The sequence below is a fragment of the Chinchilla lanigera genome, unplaced genomic scaffold (genome assembly GCF_000276665.1).
Source record: "Chinchilla lanigera isolate Chin_1 unplaced genomic scaffold, ChiLan1.0 scaffold00176, whole genome shotgun sequence".
NCBI lineage: Eukaryota > Metazoa > Chordata > Mammalia > Rodentia > Chinchillidae > Chinchilla > Chinchilla lanigera.
This window is the reverse complement of record NW_004955577.1, coordinates 757,875-770,008: the sequence shown is the minus strand read 5'-3', so window position 1 is coordinate 770,008 and position 12,134 is coordinate 757,875. Positions and strand designations below refer to the sequence as shown.

Genomic DNA, 12,134 nt, shown 5'->3' with positions numbered 1-12,134 from the left:
AGTCAACACTTACAAATCCCAGGTCCCTGCCTGGCCCTTGGTGAGCACCAGGAAGAAATGGACACTGCTCACCACTCTAGGTCCCGCTGGCTCAGACGGAGTCTTCTTGCTTCACTGTAGTATGCAAGCCTCTGTTCTGGCAGAGTGCAGACATGCCAGGTAGTTATTCTTCCCAAGTTGCAAGCAGTGCTTTTCATATCCCTTAAGTGGGTCATAGTGAATATGAAAAAACACATGAATAAACGCCTTGTGTGTGGTAACAGTATTGATTGTAATTTTCCATTGCACATGCGTACGTGTGCTCAGCACTGTGTGACCGGTACTCTGTGGGTCTCAGTGAGGTGAATTTGAAACGCTGCTGTCCTGCTGTTCTCAGGCAGTGGAGTCAGGCTTCACCCTGAAAGGTGCCGTGCATCCTCTGCCCCAGGGGAAGTCTTGGCTTCTGTGCTTCTCCATTTCTAACCCTCTTCTGAGTGGGCCTCTGGAGGAAAAAACAAAAGATACCTGCTTCATCTCTCAGAGGAGCTGCTTCTGGTTCTGTAAAGTAGCTGCCTGGAGGAAGGGGCCTCCTCTTGAGCATGCTCAAAGAGCCCTCTCTGTAGTTGATTCTGGCTCCTTTTCTTTCTCTGTTGCTCTTAGAAGCATACCTTCCCACACTCCCTGGGATCCTTAGGAAATGGCTGGGTTTCCCAGTTCCCCTGCTTGGGCTTGGGTGGGGCAGAGGGCCCTCAGGTGGTGAGGCTGCTGTACCAGGATTGTTCTAATCCAGACAGGTCACTGTGGCTGGCAGATGCCCTGGTTACAGTGCACCAGGGCTCCGGGCTCTTGTCAGCTTGCCAGCAGAGGACAGGTAGGAAAGCTAGGCTTTCAGCAGGCTGTCTCCCTCTTTGAAGAAATGCCCTTATCTTGTGCCCTGCTGTTTGCTCCTTTCCTGTGTAAGTGCCTCCAGCCTGTAGCATTCTTCTGTCCTAGCTGGGCACTGTGGGAACCAGGAGAGGACTGGAGGCGCCACATCGATGGAAGACTGGGCATCCTGAGCCTCCAGCTATGCGACAGCCATTTCTTTTTGGGGGAACACGTAAAAGTAGGTGAAGCTGAGCCTCTCAAGAGGCCTGGATTCCTAACCTGGAGGTGCAGAACTAGGGCAGGGAGCTTGTGGGAGCTGGTTCCCTGCTGACAGTGTCAGAGGCTGCTGTTCTCACTGCCAGATTTGGGTTACAGCCTAGATCTTTGCCCTAGCTCTCGCAGCATACAGTTGGGGCTAGCTGAAACCTTTCTTCTGTCCTCGAGGACAGACTGCCTGGACTGAGAGAGCAGATGGGCGTGTCCTGCTCCCAGACAGAGGCAACAGGGGAGGGGAGAGGCACTGGCTGGAACATGGATTATCTGGAAGCCAGACTGCGGTTGAGTGTGCTTCAGCTTTGTGCGTGTGGGAGACAAAGTGGAGTGCAAAGCGGAGAAGGGTCTCGCTCCAGAGCCAGGGACCTGAACTCAAACCCTGACATGGCTGCTAATTCTTAGCATCATGACCCTAGATGAGTTACATAGCTTTTTGGGCGGCTGCTTCCTTGTCTGTATGATAGAGACGACGGTGACACCTGCCTCGCAGGGTTCTGGTGGTGTTCAGTGGGAGGATACAGGCACAGGCCACAGGGAAGTGTGGGTGAGTGGCATTGCCACCGACCTATGGTAATACTGCTGCTTGCTCTCCTGGGTGGCACTGTTGAAACCTGGAAAGAGCTGCTTGCTTACTTTGGTGGAGTTTTTTGTTTTATTTTGTTTTTTGGGTTGTTTGTTTGTTTGTTTTGAGACAAGGTCTTGCTGTGTAGCTCTGCCTTGAATTCACTATGTAGCACAGGCTGGCCTTGAACTCACAGAAGTCCTCCTGCCTCAGCCTCCTACCCAATCCATGCTGGGATTACAGGCCTGTGCCACCACACCTGGCTTAAGAAGTGCTTTCTTAGCAGGTTGCCAGTGCATACCTGGACCTGCTCTCCAAGAGCACTGGTTGGAAGCTCAACAGAAATTGTTTGTTTGTTTGTTTGTTTTGTTAGTTTGAGAAAGCATTTCACTATATAGTCCAGGCTGGCCTTGAACTCAGGGTGATCCTACCGCCTCAGCCTCCTGAGTGCTGGGATTACAGGAGTGCAACACCACACTAGGCTACAGTACAGTTTTAAAGGGTAATACTAGGTTGTTACACTGCTGGTGGGAATGTCAAATGGTATAGCCACTTGGGGAACTCTGCAGTTTATCACAAAGTTAAATGTACAGTTCCCATATGACCCAGAAGCTCCACTTCTAGGCAACCACCTAAGAGAAATGAAAGCATGTCTGTGTCCATCCAGACACAGGTGTGCGACTGCCCACAGCAGCATTATTCACAATAGCCCCAAAGTGGAAACAGTCCAAGTGTGCCATCCGCGATGAATGGATAAACAAAACGTGGTCTGTCCGTGTAATGGACTGCTGTTCAGCCCTGAGAAGGACAAAGTGGGAACACATGCTGCATCATGGGAGAACCTTCACAGTGTGTTAAAGGAGGCTACAGTGGCAGCCAGACATAAATGGGTATTGAATGATTCCGTTTACACGAAGGACTCAGAACAGGTAAACCATCGAGGCAGAAAGCAGACTGCTGGCTGGGAGGAGGGAAATGACTGCTGATAGTCCTGGGTTTTTAGAGCGGTGAAGAGAATGATCTGCAGTTGGTTGTTGTACAACTCTGAAAATGCTAAAAGCTATTGAATTGTACTTTGTAAATAGGTAAATTGGTATGCGAATTATATCTTAATAAAACCATTATTGAAAAGAAGAGTTAATACTGCGGCTAGCTAAGAATGAGATCATCTAATTTTGGAACGGAGAGTTTCTTCCCACTTCACTGGAAGCTCCATGAGTGGATTGGCCTCTGCAGTCAGAGCTTTCTCCTCTTGTGTGGCTTGTGTCTGTCCCGCTTGCCCTCTTTTCTGTGTGTGCAGTAAGATTGATCAGGTAATGTCTGCCTCATTGTGGGTATTTTAAAGGGGCCATGGCAGAGGTTGCGGTTGCAAAGGCCTGGCACATCTGTTGTAAATGAATATTAACTTCCTGCAGTCCTGGCTTACTTTACGTCTTTGCCTTCTTTAACACTTCTGACGCCCTTTGTGGAAGGAGATAGACCCTATAATGGCTTGTGTTGAGCTGTCTCCCCCAGAGCCCCACGCAGTCATAGGTGGGGCTTTTTCAGAGGTCACTGTTTGTGTGATTGATTCATGGGAATGGGACCAAGGAAGCAGCAGGCTCTCTGGTAGCTTCCTAGAGAAGCTGGTGGCTGTTCCAGAGGAGGATGAAGTTGTAGCCTACCCTCCTGTAGCTCCAGTGCCCAGAGACGGTAGGCTGTGCTTCCCTGTGAGAACCAGTGGTGCAGATGGCCTTAAGGACACATCTCTAGGGTCCTAGCACATGGGAGCTGCTGTGCCCTGTCAACCTTCTCAGAGCATCAGTATCTGGCAGAATGTAAGCCAGAGGGTACAAGGCTGACAGATCATCTTTGGAAAGGTTCTCTTGTCTAGCCCTTCATCCGTGTGAATTTCTTAAAGTCATCATTTTCTGTTTGGTTTTTTGTCTCTAATTTTAGTTAACAGCTTTTGCTGTTTTTTGTTTTGTTTTTAAAAATACTGCTTGTTAAGACAGAGCTGGCCCAGGAGCTTCTGCAGAGCTCTCCAAGCCCTGGGCAGTTGCAGGTAGGCCAACCCTTACAGGGTGTCTGGGTCTGGCCCCCAGCCTGGTAGTTGGGGATCAAAGATGTGGCTCCATTTTGGCCTACTCCTCACATCTCAGAATAACTGTGCTATTTTGAATCACCTCCTAGAGCTTTTTCTCAGTGCTCTCTTGGATCAGCAGCCCCTCTGGGATCAGGATCTTGGCGGCCTCTGTCTCCCTAGCTGTCCTCACTGAGCTGTCCTCTTCCTTCCTCCCTCCCCTGCCTCTTCCTCTGGTGCAGACTGGGATATTGTTTTCCAAGTAGGAAGTGAAATCCAGACATTGTTCTCTGAGGAACCTGGCCTGCCCCAGTCCTCCCAGGGGAGGGATGGAAAGCAGAGCTGCAAGGGCAGGGTGGGGAAAGGCTTGGACATGACTGGGTGTTGTGGACCTGCTACTATCCCATGCTGCCACCTTCCTGCTGCCTCTGAGTGACTGTTCGTCTTGTTCTTGCAGCCTACCACCCTCCCACAGGGCACCATCAACATGAACCAGTGCACGGATGTGGTGGATGGGGAGGGCCGCACCAGCCAGAAGTTCTCCCTGTGCATCCTGACACCTGAGAAGGAGCATTTCATCAGAGCAGAAACTAAAGAGATCATCAGCGGGTGAGTGCTCGTGCTGTGGGAGGAGGCGCTGCCAGGCAACCTGCCTGCCACGGGCCCTGTGTGCTGCTGATTCAGACACACCATACCTCCTCCCTCTCCAGGCGGCTCTTCCGCTGAGCACCCCCCCCCCCTTAGTGCTGCCACGAGCCTGCCTGCCAGCCTGCATTGCCGTGCTTCATCCCGAAAACTCTGCCTCCTTCCAGGGCCAGCATCTTCAGGCCTCTTCGTAGCCCTCCTACCTCCACTCGCAGCACACTCCAACCCGCCTGTCCCTTGGCCACAGGGAAGGGCAGCCCACGAAGCATACCTGCCCTCACCCCCCCCCGCCGTAACCGTGTCCCCAACAGTCAGACCCATGCTGCTTGGTGGCTCGAGGCCCTTCGCAGCTCTGCAGTCCAGCCTGACCCTGCGGCGCACCCCACTGCCGTGTCTCCATGGGGCTAAGCCTGTAGCCTTACTCAGCGCTGCTCCCTGCAGAGTGACCTGTCTTTCCTCCAGGCTGTCCGCAGTCAGCCTGCATGTCAGGCCTTAGAGCACGTCCCATGATCCGTGTTACTCAAATGCGTGCACGTCTTCCTCAGGGAGGGCCCTTGAGAGCGGAGGTGTGTCTCAGCCATATCCCCAGGGCCTCGCACATGAGCTGCACCGCTGCAGAGACTGGTTTCTTTGAATGGGAACAGTGGACAAGCTTGCTCATGCTGCTCCTCTGCGGAGTTTTAGCAGAAGGCCTGCCAGCTGAAGGGTGAGCCCAGGTTTCAAGCTAGGTGACAGTCACAGGGGATAAGAGCTCCATATTCCTGAGTTTGAGAGAGCTTATGGTCCAGCAATAGGGCATTCGCTACCCACACCCTGCTGCCTGGGCCATGGTGAAAAACCGTATGTGGTCGGTGTAGGTAGGCAGGCTCAGCAGGCCTGGGTGGCCTCAAGGAGTGGGTCTTGGAGACTCCCACTCATTCTTTACAGTTTGAAGGAGGCAAGTGCATCTAAAGAAGCTTTGGAAGAAAGCAGAACTGAGGGGCTGATGAGAACTGGCTGGCAGCTGCAGGGCAGGATAGAGGGGAGACAGAGGGTTCTTTGGTTTGAGCTCAGGGGTGCTCCTTGGAGCACCACCTTGCTTTCCTGTCTCAGCCACAGCCTGGCCCAAACTGAGAGGAGGCCAGAGCGTGAGGACAAGGGCACCCCTGATGGGCGGGGGAGCACTTTGTGTCTTTCCCTAACCCTAACCGAGAACCATGGGAGTTACGGTCATCTAGGGCTTCTAAAGAACCCTTACTCTGCACTGAGAAGCCCGAGGGCCTGGAAGCAGGGCGGCTGCCAGAGACATCCTCCAGGTGTGAGTGGGCATCTGCGCTTCTGGCTCACACCTCCTTCTGCTGCCTGGCCCGGCCAGATGAACCAACCCAGATGGATCCCCTGGGGAACCTCACCTTCCCAGCCTGGGACCCAGGGGAGCATGGAGAAAGGAGTCTGAGTCCCCAGTGCAGTGGGGTGTCTGGATCTGCGTTAGTGACATGCTAATTAAAGGTGATGTTCAGTATTTGGTCAGTCCTTCAGCAGTCAGTCCAGGGTCCTTGCTCCATCCTGAGCCCTAGCCCCACTCTTGGTCATGCTCTGTTCTCTCTTCTGTCAGCAGGCGCTGGCCTGCCATTTCCACATACTTCTCCGTCACCTCCACCTACTGTCCATTGTGGGGAGAGAGTTGGGGAGCCATGGTACCACCAATCCCATGTCCATACTCACCTCTCTCCTCTCTTTACTGGGTTTATTAATATTTGTAGCACATTTGGATAGCATTAGGCACTTCCTGTTGGGCTTCCGTGGGAAATGCAAGTGCAGAAGGCACCTCCTGTCGTCTGTCCCTGATCTGCCATCTGTAACTCCAGCCTCATAGCATCACAGGATGCTGGGTGCACAACCCAGGATGCTGGTGCATGCCTGGGCAGGCCAGGTTCCTCTTCCCAGCCTTCTAAGCTCTGGGGTGCTGAGCCCACCCAGGGGAACTCAGCAGCTCTGTTCAGTGCTTAGTCAGTGTGTGGCCTGGCCAACTCGCACTCTTCCCTCGAGGCCCACCCCACATAGCTCCCCAGTGTGGCCAGGGGGTAGTACTGGGCATCTAGAAGGTTCTGCACTCCCACCATGCTCCCCATGTACGTGGGGCCCTGTGAGAGCGCAGCAGTCTTGACCTGGGAGTCTGGTACAGGTGCAGAAGTAGCCTCCCACAGGCATAGGTCCTCAGAGTGGTTGGCCGCAGTGTCAGCCACTGCGGCGGACAAGAGGGGTGAGCAGGGCAGACTGCTCAGGGCCCTGCGGAAGGCCGCTCCTCTCCTGGTCTTGAAGGTGCAGTTGTGCCATCCTTTGTTGCTTAGAGGTCACAGAGAGATGACCTCAGGACCTGTGTCTCTGACAGCACGGGCCTTTTTCTATGTTCTAGGCAAGTTGAAGGGCTATGGGCTAAGCCGCAGTGAGGGTAGCCCTTGACTCGGTCACTGTGCTTCCCTGCACCAAGCCGGCTTCCACAGTCAGCTGTCAATGGCACAGCAATCCTGAGGCTGTCCCAGAGAGCCTCTAACTCTGACCCACCTAGCTTCCCTTCCCGCAGCACATCAATTAAAGAAGCACTTCAGGAAGCCCCTCTCCTGCCCCAGGAATGCTGCTGGGTACAGGGTCAGCCAGGCTGTGGCAGTGTACCCTTACCATCACCACACACAGCATTGACCTTGGCGCTCTAGGAAGGTCTAGGCCAGTGTGTCCTAAAGTTTCTTCCCCTATTGAGAGAAGACTAGGGTTGTCTTGCCCTTCCTTCCCTCTGTACCTCCCACCCCTCTTCCTCTAGACTGGAATGAAGCTGTAGCCAGGCATATGATTTTTATTTGCTTAGTCCTTATAAAATTTCCCACACTAGGAGAGGCATGTTCATGCCATAACCTGATCTAGCACCTGGTTTCAAAATGAGACAGGCCAAGGATATAGCTCAGCGACACAGTGTCTGCCTGGCAAGTGCGAGGTCCAGAGTTCGATTCCCAGTACCAAAAAACAACCAACCAAAAAAAGAGACAAACCCCAGTGGGGGCTTCAAGCACCCAAGGCTGTGATCAGATAGTAGCAGAGTCAAATCTGGGGTCCCAGCCACCTACCCACAGCCTCCCTATGGCTTTCCCAGTCCTCGTCTGGAGATACTCTTCAGCACAGGAGCCCTGGTAGGCGTCCTCGGCTACTGCTGTTTGACCCTCCCCAAAGCCAGCGTGCTCGGCCCTCTCCCTGTTCAGGAGGTGGTCTGGAAGGTCAGCTGCTCACGTCTGAGGTGATCCAACATAGGAAACTGCTGACACCATTCCTGCTTTCCTCAGCATATGCTTCAGCGATCCTAAAGGGCTCCTAGCCACGCCCATCCGAGTACATGCAGATGTACTCTGTGTGGGCAGTTCTAGAGCCAAGCTGAAACCCAGCCGATCAACCAGTAATGGGAGAGCGATGTGTCTGTGTGCCCCAGGCCTGTGGCCAGGCCTGCCTGTTTGCCACAGTGGAGCCTACATTGTGTCCTAAGCCTGCCGTGGCCACGGCAAGATCCTTGTCTGGATCTGGTCCTGGCACAGCCTCTGCTTTTAACCTGTCCATTGAACATGTTCTGGGCCAGCTGTGGTGTCTCTCATTTGGCGGGGTGCCCTGCCCTGCTCAGTGCCGGAGGCCTGGCCAGTAGTTTAGTTCCTAGGGTCTGGGCCACCCCAGCAAGAGTTACGGTTATGGTTCCTGAGGGTCTTACCTGGTGCTCCGTCTGCTCCCCTCTCCACAGGTGGCTGGAAATGCTCATGATCTATCCCAGGACCAACAAGCAGAACCAGAAGAAGAAACGGAAAGTGGAGCCACCCACCCCACAGGTAGGCCGTGGCCTTGCCAGGTGGGCTCCCCTCTGGAGCCTGGGAAGAAGTGAGGGTGCCGAGAGGCTGGAAAATAGGAAAGAGGTCAGGCCAGGGCTAAGGCAGTCGTGTCCTGCACGCTCCCTCCTTCCTCCCGCCTCCATCCGCTATGAGTGTGTCCTCTAGCCATCCTGTGGGCCTCTGGGGAGGGAAGAGTGGGAGGAGGGATTTCCTGCACACACACCTCTGTTGCTACAGCTAGAGAGAGTCCTGGGGTGTCCCTGTGTAGTCAGGGGCTTGGAGGATCCCTTCAGATCTAGGCCTGGGGAAATGAGGCTGATCCTGAGCCTTGGACCTGGCAAAATGGGCCTTTTTTGGGGGACCAGGGGAAGCAAGAGTCTCGGGTTGGTCTCTAAATTGCCCAGACTGGGCTCAAACTTGCAATCCTGCGTCACCCTCCCAGAGTGCTGGGATTACAGGTTTGTGCCGCCATACTTAACTTATAATAGGCTTCTAATTGCTAGGGCTATTGTCAGTGTTAAAGTACACATTGCATCCATCATGAGTATTTAATAAATGCTCACCCTTTCCCCTTTTCTACAAGTGTTAGCCCTCACCAAATACTTTTTCCTTTGTTGGATTGAACCTCCCAGCCCCTTGAGAATGAACAGATTGAGAGGGGCTCCCTTAAGTGTCCCAAGGTGAAAGGCCTGGTAGAATTGAAGAGAGCCAGGTGAAGGTGGAACCCTGTCGCCCCTAGGACTGGGCGGTCTTCACTGGCTGCTTGCCTCAGAGGGCTTTGGAGGCCAGCAGTGGTCAGGAGCAGGTGCATGTCAGTGGGCCTATCCTCCATCAACAGGCATCCACCTCTATCTTATCCTTCCTCCGAGGAGTCCCGGGGGCACCAAGTCAGCATCCCCTAGAAGGGAGATGTTCCTGATTAGAAGTCTACAAAAATTACAGTCAGAGTGCTTCTTGGAGACTGAAAATGGAGCTTCCTGCTGGGGAACAGCAGTTCGTAAACAAATCTTCCAAAGCTGCCTGTTGTGAGAAAAAAATGCGTAGGCAGAAGAACAGTGTTTGGGGTTCCTCCACATTTCCATGGTGACGCCTTGGAAACAGTGCAGGGCAGAGCTGCCTCTAAGTAAGGTAACTTCGTTTACAGGAGACGCCTTGGGCCAGGGCAGGGTATCTGGTGGTATCCCCTTGCCTGTGACCCCATACTGCAAAGGGCTGCTGCCCAAGACCAGGCTTTCCCTTTGTGGTTGGTAGAAGAAGCCGTATGACGCCAGGGTAGAGAGGAAGGTCACCCCTGTCCCTGAGCCATGTCTCTTAGACTGGATGGCATTTCCAGAAAGGTAGGTGTAGGGCCTGGGACCTGGGCCATCCCAGCGTCCTCTTCTGAGTCCTCTCCTAAGCTGGTCTGGTAGGGATTCTCTTCTGCCTCTTGATCGCTAGAACACCCTATTTGAGGCCATTGGTTTCCAAAACTGAATGTTCATCAGAAGCTGTCTCCCCCAGGCAACGTGGGCCTCTGCAGAGGAGAGATGCTGGTTGCATTTAGGTCACAGTCCCTGGGGAGACCTACCTCTGGCAGCCTGATTCTGATAGCACTCAGATGGCCCAGGCTGGGCTGTGGAGCCTTAAGCCTTTGGGGCCTCCACAGGGGCAAGAACCTGGGGTCCTATACCTGGCTCTTTCTCCACAGCTATCTGCAGGCCCAGGAACATTTCACATTAAGGTATGGAGGGCTGAAGCCTCAGTCTCTGCTGAGTCCAGTTATACTCAGTTATACTCAGCCTCTGCTCTGGAGATGCACAAATAGAGGAGCTGAGAGTCTCAGGTCTTGAAGGCGGAAATGTGGGTCAGACCACAGATAGCAGTCTGGAGAGGGATCCTGACAGAGCCCAAGGTAGGGAGAAGAGACAGGCCCAGTCCTGAGCAGAACCCAACAGCCATGATTTGAGAAGTGCAGGTTCCTCATGTGGCTAAGAAAGAGCGAGCCTGGGACAGGGGGAAGGACAAACCTACCACAAGTATGACCAGATCAGGAGTGCAGACTCTAGAGGCCTGTTAGCCAGCTGGATCCTCCTGTCTCCCACCCTGGGCTCTCCGCCCTTTGCAGAGACCTGTAAAGCAGCCGACCTGTCTGTGAGCCTACCACCACCACCAATGACAACAACCTGTGCACATGCTGCATGGCTGCTTCTCCTTCCCAGGAATCTTATTTTCTGTGGGGGTGTCAGTGACCCCTACTCAGGTCAGAGATCTCCATTCCCACTGGGTTCTCTGCTCCATTTTCGTGCCAGGGAAGAGAGAGGCCTTCTCTGACACCCCTCCGGAGAGAGGGGCCCATATCCTATTTCTCTTGCTTTGAAACTTTCTCAGCAGCTGATGAACAGCACAGACTTCAGCTGGGCACTGACAGCTGTGAACTTCCCATCCAAGAAATGTTACACAGAAAACCCAGGCACTTTATTCCTTCCTCAGACCTGGGCTGATTCTATAGTGTGAGCCCAGTCCTACACTGTGGGAATGGAAGGGTCTCTGTGGCCATATTCAGCCCAACCAGATGTCTCTACCTACTCAGAAGAAGAGTGTCTTTGCCTAGAGATGGGCTTCCCCACCATCTACTGAGGGTGGTGTGCTGGCTGAGGGGCAGGGTAGTCCTGGGGATGGTCTCCACATGTCATCTGAGACCTTCGGAAACTGTCAGGAGAATCCTGCATTACATCTCTTACTTCGAAGAACCTGAAGCTGACTTCTTTCAAGCAGTCTCAAGCCTGGGAGTCGGTCAGCAGTGACTCTGAGACAAATAGGCCGTCGGGTATAGGTCTTGGGCCTGGAGAAGAGCCTCCCGGCTTGATCTCATCCAGTGCCCTGCCCCTCCCCAGCCTTCTTGTTCTGGTGCACATAGTTATTTGGATCCCCAAGCTGCCCTTTCTGGCCACTCATATGAAAAGGCACTACCTCCACTTGTCCTTGAAGTGCTCCTGCCGGTGTGGTGAGCTTGAATAATACAGTGCCTGGCCTGGCTGTGAACAGATAGAACAGATAACCTGGCGACCGTCTTAGGTCTGCGCATGTATACAAACATGTACACTACCCGGTCATCTGTGACCCTCATCAGGGGCCCAGTCCAAAGGCAGCCCAAGAGGAATTTGAGAAAATGAGTCCAGGCCACCGGGATGGGAAGGCAGAGTGGATATTTGTGTGTGTCCTGTGTTAGGCGAGCTAAGACATGCCTCGCTTTTGAGAGAGGCCAAAGCCATCCTGTTGGCTGCTTCCTTCTCCAGCCAAATGGTTGGACCAGATAGAAGCTGGCTGTGCAAGACAGGTGGGGATAGCAGCCTTGCTGTGTTCGTTAGCTCTACATTACATGACAGTACCTGAGAAAACTTAAAGGAAGAAAAGGTTTCAGTCCGTTGTCTTGCTGGTCCCGCTGTTTCTAAGCCCATGATGAGAGCCCACATCGCGGCTAGGAGTAAGTAGTAGGACAAAGCTGCTTACCGCATGTGGCCAGGCAGCAGGAGGGGCCCCTCAAAGGTATCCTTCATGTGACTGGCTCATCCAACTGGGCCCCGCCTCTTAAAGGTTCCACCACCTCCCATAGCACTGCTGGCTGGGGACCAAGCCTTTAAAACGGAAGCCTGTGGGGGGTATTCCAGATTCAAAGCATAGGATGAGTCTCGTCAGGGCTGTGTTTGTGGAGTTCAGTTCTCTGCATATTTAAGAGCCAGGTACCCTGCATCTGCCTTGGTAGCTGTCCTGCACATGCTTGGTTTGGGGGCAGCACCACTTCTTTACCCTGGGGAATAGGAATTGACACCATTTCCACTCAGACTCCTCCCTTGGTTCCAGCCTGTGCAGGAGAGCGCGTTTGCACACAGGCACGTGTGAGCGCGTGCAGGAGAGCGCATTTGCACAC

At 53.5% G+C, this 12,134-nt stretch overlaps 1 protein-coding gene across 3 annotated transcripts in view; it reads left to right on the top strand.

Moving 5' to 3' along the window:
• The window catches only part of Mprip (myosin phosphatase Rho interacting protein), a gene marked incomplete at its 5' end in the record, with an annotated part of 133,514 nt that overhangs the window by 68,940 nt on the left and 52,440 nt on the right, over positions 1-12,134 (top strand). For all 3 annotated transcript variants that reach the window (XM_013509621.1, XM_013509622.1, XM_005413979.2), the window contains 2 exon segments: positions 4,201-4,352; positions 8,143-8,227. In XM_013509621.1, coding sequence (XP_013365075.1) covers positions 4,201-4,352; positions 8,143-8,227 — 237 coding nt within the window.